The sequence below is a fragment of the Micropterus dolomieu genome, linkage group LG15 (genome assembly GCF_021292245.1).
Source record: "Micropterus dolomieu isolate WLL.071019.BEF.003 ecotype Adirondacks linkage group LG15, ASM2129224v1, whole genome shotgun sequence".
NCBI classification, from domain to species: Eukaryota; Metazoa; Chordata; class Actinopteri; order Centrarchiformes; family Centrarchidae; genus Micropterus; species Micropterus dolomieu.
In genome coordinates, this window is record NC_060164.1 from 1081110 (window position 1) to 1094078 (window position 12969).

Consider the following 12969-nt stretch of genomic DNA (forward strand, 5'->3'; position numbering starts at 1 on the left):
GCCCCCCCCCCCCCCCCCCCCCCACTGGGTCACTCATGCTTAATGTTGTTCATTTTGAGTTCAACCTGACTGGCACTGAGACATCATCGCTCTCATGTCCATTTTGGTGCATGTTTTAATGTTTGATTGGGTTGATTGCAATTAGCAGTGTTTATTTCATTTCCAGCTCTTCATTTGGTGCCAGTTTGTTGTGTTTTGATATCAATGTACTGTTTGAGTCAGTTTTTCCACTGTTACTTGAGGACTTGGAAAACCTTGCGTTTGTCTTTTTTACAATTTATTTTACCATCTGCACCTTCTGAAAGTCTGTACCCCTGTTTCAGCAGTTAAATGTCCTCTTAACCCTCCTCTCCAGATGCCAACCAGGCTCTGCGGCTCTGTCTGGGTACCAAGGCAACTGGGGCAGAGTTTGGGGCCGTTTCCGCCCTCAGCATCAACCATGATTGCTCACGACTTCTCTGCGGCTTCGCCAAAGGACAGGTATATGCAGACAGACAATAACAGGCTTGTTGACTGGGCTTCTAATTCAATTTCTTTAGAAGAAGAACACTGATGAATTTAACAAAAGTAGCTGGTGAGGTTTGGTTCTTTTGTGTTTTTATGTCTTTTTGGTCACGTTGTCTTTCATGTGCATTATGTGGAAGTATGATGCCCTGGTAGAGATTAAACAATATTTGTGATAATATAGCGAAGTAAATTCAATGTGGAGAAAAGACAAAAATGGGAATGAGTTAAAAGAAGAAAAGGGCAGAATCAAACAAACATGGCCAGGAAGTAGCATCATTTTGGGATGTGAACATGTATTAGCCGCTGGAGTGTGTTTCAGAGGTCTAGTGGCTGATTCAGCAATGCAACCTAAAACTGTGTGTAGTAGTGGGAAGCCCTGCTGCTATCTTAAATACCAAATAGTAGTGACAGCTGCCTATCGCCATCTGTATCTGTTAGTTTTAAGAGGCATCTGCTGATGGGAAGTGGTATCTGTCAGTGAACCAGTAGTGTCAAGCTCCTGATAAATGGAATCTACTTTCAGTACAACTGCAGTTGTTTTACATGCTGGCATATATGAGTGAAACCGCACTAATTTTATAGCACATCCAGATTGCTTGAGCCACATTCTTGTGGATAATCGGTAAAATACACAATAATGAAAATATTGATTGCTGTAATTACAAATCTGACTATGCGACTATTGCAGTACAATATTGGTATCCACTTTACCACTGATTGGTCCTTGCAGTTATAGAGGCTCACCCCTCTCCAGAATCACAGTTTCACACCCTTTGATGAAGATTGATCTGATTTTTTGTTGAAACACGATCTTCCAGACAGCATTTCCCCTGGATAATAACTGTAAATGGATTAAACAGATTTGTGCTTTCCTCACAATATTTGCAGTATTGGCATACCGTACATGTAACTTAGCCACATATTATTATTAAATGAGAGAATGAACATGTTTTAATTTAGTTTAGTTTGAATAGTTTATTAAAAATGATAATTGCCAATCATTGCACTTTAAATCCTGTACAGACTTTCTCTGTCTGTCTTTCTGTCTGCATAATAAGATCACGATGTGGGATCTAGCCAATGGGAAGCTTTTGAGAAGTATCAATGATGCCCACCCTCCAGGGACAGCTATACTGCATGTGAAGGTACAAACACGCACACACATACACTATCATCTATTCAGCCACATATTTTAATAGGAGAATGGCTGTTGGCTGATGTTGTAGTGGCTACTGCCAACACACTCTGTCTCATTTCCCCATACACAAGTATTACCAAAACACCCCAGCTTTAAAACAATACAACACACACACACACACACACACACACACACACACACACACACACACACACACACACACACACACACACACACACACACTCAGAAATTGATCTTGGTTATTTCTGTCCATTTTTATTATGTCTCTGTTTTTGTGTCTGTAGTTCACAGATGACCCAACTCTTGCGGTGTGCAATGACAGTGGAGGATCAGTTTTTGAGCTGGCTTTCAGGTAAATTAAAGTAACATAAGATCATACACAATCTTGGTCCACCACCACTTAAGCAGTTTGTTGTGCTGCCTCAAGATAACGAGAGCTTTCACTAGAGGGGACTGTTCCACATAGTTTGGTCAAATTCTTTCTCAGTTTAGCCACTTCTTTACCACTAGAATCAGAGAGTGTAGTACATTTTGTCTTAACATTTCAAATCTAGACAAAATGACTGAACAATACTCAGACTTCCAGTCACTGAGTGTTAAAGGTTGCATAGATACTAGAGGTCTGTTCTGATTCTCGCTCAGATGAATAGTTCAATACAGGGTGCTGAGGCAGAGCCTCTATTTGGTAAACCATTAGCCAAGAGGGCAACACAGGTACTCATAGAACTGGAGCTACAGTAACTACTATTTAGATAACGTTACTGAAGGAAGCAGAACGGGTGGGATGAGACTGTTTTACTAATCAGGAGCGACAGTGTGATTCTGCAGATGCTTGCAGGTTGTTGAATAGAGGGCATGCGCATGACGTCACAGAACGCAGTTATGCTCACTGAGTGGCAGAAAGACGAGCAGCAGTGTTCGCTTGAATCAGCTAAAACGCAAACAACTCATCTAAAATGGAAAGAGCTGGACCGCTGGTTCTTTGGTAAGCAGTTAGGATCACTGTCGAATCCGACTGCCTTTAATTTGAGCAAATAATCACCTGTTTTACTCCCAGTTTGCTAAACGCAGCCATGGTAACAGATGTTTTGCCACTCAGTCCAGCGTGTTCCGGAAGGGGAAGTGACATCAACGCATACCCTCTATACAACTTTGCATTAGGACAGTAATTCATTTGTCCTTTCATCCATCTGTCACATTATTATTCAGATTTTATTTGCTGTCATAGTTTTAGTCTTCCTGGAAAAACAGCATCAACAAATATATTTGCAGTTTTTAAAAAAATGTGACTTAACTTAAATATGTATGTTATTGTAAAACAATACACATTTGTTATACATGAATGTATGAAATCCACTGTTTTTTGTTGTTTTGAAAGCAGCTGATGTTACTGGTAGCATGCAGTTAAAGGAGAACATAAAAGATGTGCACATTAGAATTAAAGCTCTCTCTGGCATCTTAATAACTTAATAATTACAGCTGGAACAATGTGAGTTAATGCAGAAATAGACCCTTCCTGCCTGGTAGAATCCCATCTCTTTAAAACTTCACGCACCAAGTTTTTATGCAGGCTTTCTGTACTGTCATTACACTGTTGTGTTGTGTTTTATTCAGTATATGTTTGTGATTTATGTAACTTGGCCGCTGAAACATTGTATAAGCATTATATAAGTTTTATTTAGACAACAGAATTTTGTAAAATTACAGCCCGATCTTGCTGTTTCACTTCCACAGAATTAACAAAATAGTTTATTGAAAAAACTGTCTGCTGAAAAGTACCTCATATAATTAAAAAGAATGGTATACACACTTACAGTTACTTGCAAGCTTCATTCTACTTTGTTACAAATACAGGGGTGTGTTTCTGGTAATGGAATCTGTTTCTCTTTGTGTCCAGGAGGGTGATGGGGATGCGGTCCTGTGACTCTCGATGTCTCTTCAGTGGTTCTAAAGGGGAGGTCTGCTGTATTGAACCGTTGCGTGCTCCTCCAGACTTCAGAGACCATCCCATCACACACTACTCTCTGCTGGCTATGGCCTCTCTTACTAAAGTACATGACGACGCACAGCTGCTTTCACAGTGCATCCATCCTCTGCTTATTCACCCAGCTGTGTGTAAACTTTGGGTTGTTTTTGGTTTTATTTGAACAGATTCTAGTCATTGGACTAAAGCCCTCGCTGAAAGTCTGGATGACATTTCCCTACACTAAGGTCTGTATGAGTGCTAAGGTTATCAGTTATTGTGAGTTCCAGAATGCACACTGGAACTCTGCTGATGTGTTGCTTCTCAAACAATGTCTACAGTTTAATTTAAAATATGAAATTATCATCATCATTTATAACTTATGTGTGGGCTCTGTTTTCTGCCCAACAATGCAATGTCTGTTAAAGGCTGGGACATCAACTGCACGACCACAATAGTGCGACATGGAAGCAGTGTTTTAAACCTTATTTTTACACAACTGAATGAGCATTTGAAACATTACTTAAAGAGGTTAATTACTGACGTGATGTGATGCTTTCTCTTTTACTAGTCTGATCCGTCCAGTGTTCCTCAGCTGGCCTGGCAATTTGTTCCTGTTCAGAAGACTGTTAACCCGATCCTGGCTTTTTGCAAAGGAGATACTGTCCACTTCCTCCTGGTATCTGCTCAACCCCTTCTTAACTTCAAAACAGCAAAATACACAATGGATTTCAAGTCCAGTTTTTTGTTGTTGTGACTTTTGTTTTTCTTCTCATTTTTCTGCTCTCTGAACTTATCTGATATTTGTTTCAGATAATATAATAAAATCTTTTGCAGATGAAATTATAGGCTATCTTCCGCCTCTACTACTTAGAACCACACTCAGCAATTATTATGAATAGATTTTGCAATTATGACAGTGTATTTTGTTTCAATAGTTTTAATTTAGACATGGGACTACAGTCTAATTTGTAAATTATGTCAACACAGGTTTAATTACTGTATGAGATGATAGGTGAGCTGTAGTCTGGTTGTTGGTAACAGTACAGGTTTTAGCCTCTCTAAATGGCTGTTCTTTTGAGAATATTTACATGGTGCAACACACAAATATATGCAGTCACTGCATGATTTTGCAATGTTAGATAACCCTTGTTTGATGATACATGGTATTGTTGTCCAATATTATTGAATCATAGCCTGGTCATACATTGACCTCAGAAATACTCACACATTGCAGTCTATGTGCTGCAAAGATTCAGAAATGTACAGCATTGTCTTTACCCAGTAACTAATGGGCAAGTGTTTCCCTGTATTCTGAGAGAGATGATGAGCGGGTACAACTGTTGTGTTTGAGTGTTCTCCTCTGCACTTCTATTTCAGGTAAAGAAGGAGGAGACGGGGACCATCCATGTCATCAAACAACGACAGCTCCACCTTAGCTGTGACATCATAAGCCTCAGTGTAAGTACCCAACTCAAGACACTAGGCCGGTACCAGTGGCTCCCATTGAACACTCACAGACTTTGATGTCCGGTCCTGCTGAGTCTGTGAGGGCTCAGGACTGTCCCACTGTACAATCTGAATTTGAGGGCTCTCTGCAACTTTGCTTAAGGGAATAACCCACAATGCATAGCATTGTTACAGTATAACGGCGAAGACAATGTGTAATTGCACATTGGGGAAAAAAACAAACATAAACAGCCAGCAAATGACATTTGCCTTTTAAATATGTGTAGCAACATGTGTTGCTAGCCAGCAAAATCTACAGCACACTCTACTGTCCGGTCTGTGAATGTTTGGTTTAGGGTAGATTTGGAATTAGGCCAATTGCACATCCAACAGAAAATTGCTTTGTACAAGCCAACATTGGAAGAGGAGACCAAGCTGATCACCAAACACCTGTGTGAGCTGAAAGGTTTAAAGGGAGAATGAAAGGCGACAGCCCTCTTTCAGACAATAATTGTGAGCTCAAAGTGATTAATTGTCTACTACCTGGATAAAGCATATTGAGCCGGATGATGTGGCCTGCCCCCTGAAACAAAGACAGGTCCCGCCTCCTGTGACAACAACATGGTCCACCTCCTGTGATATTCACAAACCTTTGATGTTATGGGCCTGTGATTTTTAAAGTTGATTTAGCCCTTGTGGAGATTGAAAGTCCTGTCACCATGTTTTTAATGTCCAATGATGCACAGATTTTTCTTTGTTGCTTATGTGTCAGAAAATCAGTGAGGACAACTAAGATAAGATAAAACAAGCTTTCAGTTTGCCACAAGCTCAGTTTGCAAGGGAAACTGTGTGTGCAACGTTACATTTTGTTTCTTATTCAACATCTAGTTGAGCTTTCCTCTGTTTACTATAATTTGATGCATACCACAGGTGTGATCTTACTCCGACATGGCTTGTTATGTGTAAGTAAAGACAAATATCTTTGTTTGCTGTAGTGCTTGACTTGTTCCTTCTGTCCCTTTGTCTCTACAGTGGATTAATAGTCGTACGCTGGTCCTGGTTGACAGCCACGAAAAGCTGCAGGTTGTGGACCGGCCCAGTCAGGAGGTTTTGGAGACTCTGGACTTGGAGCAGGTGCAACTGGTCTATAACAGCCGACATTTCAAATCGCTGGCTACTGGAGGGAATGTCTCCCAGGCTCTGGTGAGGGATTAGCTGATGGGGGACAGGATCAGAGAAGCGTCAAGTTTGAGATGAATGTTCCATAACGGTCTTTACTTTAAAGCCTTAGAGAAAATATATATGGATTAGGAAGGTAAGAGGTTACTAGAGATTATATTTAACTTTTTAGGCTTATTGTCAGTCCATCTTTACTTTGTGCAACTGCCTTTTATAGCATATTTCAACTAAAGAGTTTAAGAACCAGAGGGACTAAACTCAGGAACTAAACTAGCAACTAAAAGTCCTTTTTGCACTTTCTGAAGAACTGTGAAGATTAAACAAGATAGATTGATGATGACAATTTTGACACACAAGGAACAAACACACAGTCATCCTGTTGTTATTTGTATTTACTTATGTGTCTCAATGTTGTGAGACCCTGATGTTTGAGTTGGATGTAGTGAATGAATAAAAAGGAGACAGTAAGTAACAGTATAACAGTAAGTAACCAAAGCTTTTAGCACTTTTTGGGGACGGATGATCAGTGCAGATTCTCACTTGGGCCACTCCCTGGAGCTCTCAGGTTCTATGATCAGTGGGGGGGGCTCGGCCTGCTATCTCAACAGGTCATCGGGGTGATGAGGTCTTTTATCACAACTACTTAGCTGGTTTGTGACTGGAAACATCATGGCACCGCTAATCAGATGTTCAATTCAGAGCTCATTGCGGTCCTAACTTTTGTATTGTTACAACACAGATGCTGCACAAACAGGAGCAGGTGTCTTTCAGACTGGAAACAGCAATTTAGGAGCAACGTAATAGAAAAGATCCAAACTACACTGGATACCTTTTTATAAATCTTTTTTTTTTACTGTGATGAAGATGTCATTTAATAAAGTCTGTGTACTTCAGTGTACTTTGGATCTTTTCTCTGAAGTCTGTCCTTGATACAAGAAGGCCCTACTGTGAGAGTACCGGACTGGCCTTATTCCTTGTGAGTTAGTTGAAGTGTGCTTAACATCTTCCTTCATCTAGCAATTTAGGAGTGCTAGCAAGGTTTGCTAGATTCCAGCGTTTAGCACATCCAGCTGCTTTCTGGGCAAACAGGGCAACACAGAGCTGGGCTCACGTAGCGAGAAGGTGGTAGTAAATGAAGTAGAAGAGTGCAGAAAGAAAAGAGAAACGAAGAAGAGAAGAAAAAAGAAGAGCAAGGAGTCAGTCTCCTAGGCATTTCTGTTATTATAATCTCTGCTAGGCAGAAACCACTGGCATGAAACTTTGCACCTCCCATAACTAAATCTCTTTTCTTATCTCCCCTGAGAGTGAAAGGAGGGGTGGAACAGGTACACACACACACACTCTCACCTTGTGTGTCAGAATTGGTGTATGAACTTGAATTGTGTCCTATTACAATTCAGGTTATTCATATATCACCTATGAAAAAAGTCCAAATAGCATTTTCCATATTAGTGGATATGTGTAACACTTCCAGTATGTTTATATTGTCCATACATCAAACTCAGAATATTGAATCAAAGCCTCATACTCTTATGATGTTATGATAAGCATATCATATCAATTAGCACACATTCCCTTTTTTTATATATTGATATATCAGTTCATTTATTCTTTTTTTTTCCTGTGTCCAAGAGTAGTCCCTGATGCCCCTGGAGTGTGGGGATGTTATTTGTTATATGTAATTATCCTAGGGAGAGTTGCTCAGTTCCTTGTGGAGGGAATGACGTTCTACGACCACACCCATGACACCTACAGCCTTTAAGTTTACTGTCACAATAGCTTTTCACCACCTCTGCAACAAGGCCAGGATGTGATCATTTCTCTCTTTGTCAGATACTGAAATGTTGCTCCATGCGTTTCTTTGAGTCTGTGGCAAGTTTAATTACATCATCATCAGACCAATCCTGATCTTTCTTCACTGGCTTTAATACACGCCATGACCGATTTTCAAGTACCCTGAGCTCTAAAGTGTTAAATGGGCTAGCTCAGGGTTACCTCTCAAATCGTACATCAATCTTCATCATTATCTACATTCTTATGATTCTGGATCCAGCCCCGGAATTCTCAAAAAATCAGCTGATTTAAAAGTATTTTCACAGTATGGTTGCTTTGGAGAAGTCTTCCCACTTACAATGGAACAGCGAGAGCAACAGGTTTGCAAGTCTGTCTACAAGCAACACACTCAGGTTATTTGTAGGTTAGCTGCAATCCCTCTTCCTCTTGGCCATGAAGGGATCCCTTTCTAATCCGACTAACCTGTTAAAGTTTAAAATCTGTTTAAAAATGCACTCTAAAGTTCAGCTGAAGCTAATATGAGGCCTTGTTAGTCTCATTTAGCCAGTGATAATAAACTTAAGTTCTGTTTGGACCTCTGTCTTTTAACAGTATGTCTGTGTTCCAGGCTTTAGTCGGAGAAAAGGCCTGCTACCAGTCGGTCTCGAGCTACGCTGGACAGATTGTCTATTTGGGCACCAAGGTACTGAGTTATATGTGTGTATTTTTGCTTTTCAAATTAATAACAAAACATGCACAATGTTATCATTATAGTTAAAATATGTCAAATAAATTAATAACATACAGCAATGCACTCATTGATTCTTCACCTGCATCGCTTGCTTTGCCTTTCTCATATTTTCTACCTACTACAGTTGCTGGTCATATAATTAGAATTTCATCAAAAAGTTGATTTATTTCAGTAATTCCATTCAAAAAGTGAAACTTGGATATTATATTCATTCATTACACACAGACTGATAAATTTCAAATGTTTATTTCATTTAATTGTGATTAAAACTTATTGTTATGCACCAAGATACCAAAGTAAGTTGCTTGCATATGTAAACCTACTTGGCATTAAAGCTGATTCTGACTTAGATGCAAAAAGTTACATTTATTATTTTTATACTTTGGGCAGGTAATTGCATAATCACTTAATACACCATGCATCTTTTTGTGGAATTCCACAAATCATGTTTTGTTATTTGCGCAAAAACTCTTGTATTGGCACTTTTTTCCAGCAGTGTGGAGTGATACTCAGTCCTAGACCAAACATTTCACACACCAGGCCTTTGTGGAAGGCTGTAAACTTCACACCCAGAATATATTGTTGCCATTATCTATCCCAGATAAATACAGGTATATTTGTCAGCAATTTGATAATGATTAATAACAAATATTTAATGTTTTTGTCACTAAGTAACCCTTCTCCAGAGAAGCCCACATGAAAGTCTGCGGTTAGGTTTTCTTATTTTTTACCTGTGATATTCTCTTGTCTTGCAGTCAGCTCACATAATGGCTCTGAGGACCTGGAGAGAGGTGTGTATGATGATGTTTTAATTAACTAAAAACTTGAGTCTGCAGCTGTAGTTCCACACAAATCACTTATTATGAAGAGTGGTTTACAATAAGGGAATAATTTAGTGTTACATTATATCATTACATAAGAGTGATCTCACAGGATGGCTGCCAAGCCACAGTTTGTATAAAAAACTGCACTACAGAGTTGCTGTGTATGTGTGTATGTTTATATATGTACAGCATAGATATTGTCATTAAACAAGTTTTTAAGCAGGGATGATGATGTAATGGGAATAAACTATAACTATAGACTATTTGCTAAAAATCCATGAACAGAAGATATGTTTCTCCATGACCTCCTTTCGAGTGGACATTTAGTTTACATCAGAAGACCAACCGCTCACTTGCATTTGATCCATGTTGCTTCTTGTCTCTGTCTGTATGTCCAGCGTTTAGACTGCATGCTGAAGCAGGAGCATTTTGTTGAGGCTCTCTCGCTGGCCTGGTCCTTCCATGAGGGAACTTCTAAGGCTGTGGTTGGTGGGTATTATGCATTTCATACATCCAGCAGCCTGTAAATCAATCTGTTCATCACAGTCACACAGTAGGTTTTTTTGATCAAGTCAGTCGTAGTTGTCTCAGAAAAAGGTACTTTATTACAGTACTACTCAGCACTTACTACTAGTGGCCGACCCATACAGGTTTTTCATTTGCCAATGCCGATATTTAGAGAACAGAGTGGCCGATATTAAAACTAAGAAAAGTCATGTAGTCATATTCCATTATTCCATCAAGACATCCAGTGCCAGCAAAGCAACCCCAAAACATCAGTGATCCTCCACCATGTTTGACTGTAGGGACCTCTTAGCCAGTGTTGTTTTACATGGATTGTTTTTTTTATTTGTCACTCGGCTGCATTATTCTCTACAGTATAACAGTATATATTTAACTCTAACCAGTAATGGTGTTAGATTAGAGCTGCTGTCATTTAGGAGAAACGTGTTAACATTTAGAAAAGCTGATGTTGACTGAGGACATTTAGGGCTCCAAACTAACTTTTTCACCACCTTCCCAAAACTCACAAAGGGGCGCACTAACATCGCTCCACAGCAGCTTACTGACCAGGCTGCTGCAGATGTGTCTGCAGAGATTGTTTGTTAATCAGCCTCGTGAGTGCAGGCATTGGCCAGTGCCTCTGGTGGCAAGCAGCAAAGGGGATACCCATCTCTCCCAAACAAAGGCAAAAATTGCCCCCCTTCAAGAAAAAGTTACTTATACATACAATGTTAAACTGCAAAATCAGCAGAACTGAAAGTTCCATGTGATTTATTGTTGTTAGACAGATGAAAGATAGAGGATAATGTGTGACTTATGTTCATTCCAGGCCTGTTTGGAGATCCAGTGAAAAGGAAGGGAGTGGTAGGTGATAAGGTGAGAATAGAAATCCACTGCCTGCTGTATCAAATCTATCTACCCCAGACAGTGTACTCATTCTTGTGCTCGTTTTTTGAATATGAACCATTCTCTGTGTGTGCAGATGGTAGAGATCCTTTTCCAGTTTGCAGAGCACGCTTTGAAGAAGTGTCCAGAACAAGGCAAGATTCAAGTGATGGAGCAACATTTCCATGTAAGCTAACACAGCTTAAAGAACACACCTCACTATGTCCAGTCCGCCTGGGGACAAAACAGTAAGAGCTGTGCAAATACAGTTACATTGAATCATCATGACTGACAATGCAGTGCTTCAAACAACCTAGCAATGATTAAATAGTTCAACATTTTGGGAAATACACTTTCTCTCTGAGAGTGAGATGAGAAGATGGATATCAGTTATGTGTTCAATAAGAAGCTGCAGTCAAGACATGGTGAGGACATAGCATAAAGACTGAAAGCAGGGAAACAGCTAGCCTGACTCTTTCCAGTTCAAAAATGCACCTATCAGCACCTCTAAAGTTCACTAATTAACACTTTTTATCTCACAAACAAATTATAAATAAAATAAATTATTGTTTTTGAGGTGGTTATGTGTTATGGATTAAAGTTTATACTATTTTGTCCACCCTGTGAAGGGCTGGTAATATTGTGGACCCAATTACAAACACACAGACTGAAGCTAATGGAAAAAATACAGGTTTTATTTGACAACTGTACAGAAATGTACAATGGTGATTTCCAGGCAGGCAGCGAATAAGCAGGGCCAAGCTGAGCAAGCAGACAGACTGAGGTGTCCTTCTCTGGGACCAAAAACTTGAAGCACAAACAAACACGAGTCAGGATCTAGTCTGTTTAGGCACCAGAAACAGTCTTAAAACAAATCACAATCTTAAGTATTTTCAAATTTGAATACCACTGAAGTGAACTTACGCTCTGGCGAAGTTCACTTCAGTGCAGAGCTGGGGTTTAACTCATAATGTAACAACTGCAGATAATTTAATTTCCTGCTAATAATGTAATGAAAATGGTGAGCGAATAACATAACTGGATGGAACTAAAAGTATGTTTAATGTATAGGAAAATGTATAGAATAGTTTGTCAAAAATTTTTTATTTATATTTCTGTTGATAAATGGTGCTGGATGATCTTGTCATGTAGCTTTTAGCCAAAATGGTTGGAAACCACTACTTTAATTTACAGTATATAACAATGCATTCCATTTTATATCATTATCAAGGTTTTTATGCATAATCTTGATTTAAAGTAACTAGATAGCTGTCAAATGAATGTAGTGAAGTAAAACATAGTATACTTTCCTTTTTATATGTAGTGGATAAGAAATATAAAGTAGCAAACAATGGAAATACTCACTTTTCATTGAACATTCAAAGTCAATCTCTCTCTCTCTCTCTCTCTCTCTCTCTCTCTCTCTCTCTCTCTCTCTCTCTCTCTCTCTCTCTCTCTCTCTCTCTCTCTCTCTCTGTCTCTGTGTGGTGTGTTCAGGATGTGGTTCCAGTCCTGCTGGATTACTGCCTGCTGCTACAGAGGCCGTAAGTATATAATCATTCATAGGTACATGGCTTATATATTAACCTGAAGTCTTTTTTTTTTTTCTTAAAATCCATGTGAGCTTCTGGCAGGATCACAATATATTCAGTATTCTAGAAGTTCCTTTTTGGCAACTTTTGAAAAGATCTTGCTAGAATTTTAAATGTGTGGGTTTGAACATAGCTTGGCTTAACAACATAAATGTAGATGGATGTATCAGCGTTAACACAAGTTTAAGGTCGCTTTCAAGCATGTTGTTTCAAGTCAATTTTATTTATATAGCCTGTTGTAAAATCTATCTGATGTGCTGGGATGCATCAGCAGTGATGTTCCTGCTAATTAAGAAACAAGTGAGGAAGGAGAGTGCTAAATATTCCTAATCATAATGAGATACAAGAGAACAGACTGGGAGATCCTATATTAATGAATCATT

The 12969-nt window shown here is 39.2% G+C and overlaps 1 protein-coding gene and 1 long non-coding RNA gene across 3 annotated transcripts in view; one reads left to right on the forward strand and one right to left on the reverse strand.

The window, feature by feature from the left end:
• Positions 1-360: 360 nt before the first annotated feature.
• Positions 361-12969, forward strand: part of vps8 (VPS8 subunit of CORVET complex) — a 42677-nt gene continuing 30068 nt past the window's right edge. The window contains exons 1-14 of one of the 2 annotated variants that reach the window (XM_046070229.1): positions 361-480; positions 1566-1652; positions 1951-2018; positions 3564-3717; positions 3818-3877; positions 4201-4308; positions 5010-5090; positions 6111-6212; positions 8659-8733; positions 9537-9572; positions 10004-10094; positions 10939-10985; positions 11092-11181; positions 12492-12538. In XM_046070229.1, the coding sequence (XP_045926185.1) occupies positions 1572-1652; positions 1951-2018; positions 3564-3717; positions 3818-3877; positions 4201-4308; positions 5010-5090; positions 6111-6212; positions 8659-8733; positions 9537-9572; positions 10004-10094; positions 10939-10985; positions 11092-11181; positions 12492-12538 (1040 nt within the window). In that variant the 5' untranslated portion in view covers positions 361-480; positions 1566-1571. Of the gene's footprint in view, positions 481-1565; positions 1653-1950; positions 2019-3563; positions 3718-3817; positions 3878-4200; positions 4309-5009; positions 5091-6110; positions 6282-8658; positions 8734-9536; positions 9573-10003; positions 10095-10938; positions 10986-11091; positions 11182-12491; positions 12539-12969 lie in introns of both variants that reach the window. The other variant, XM_046070228.1, reaches the window with a different exon arrangement.
• LOC123983830 lies at positions 11669-12563 on the reverse strand. The gene is made up of 2 exons (XR_006828297.1): positions 12360-12563; positions 11669-11801 (listed from the first exon to the last, which is right to left on the reverse strand). It is a non-coding gene; the product is annotated as an uncharacterized LOC123983830 (long non-coding RNA).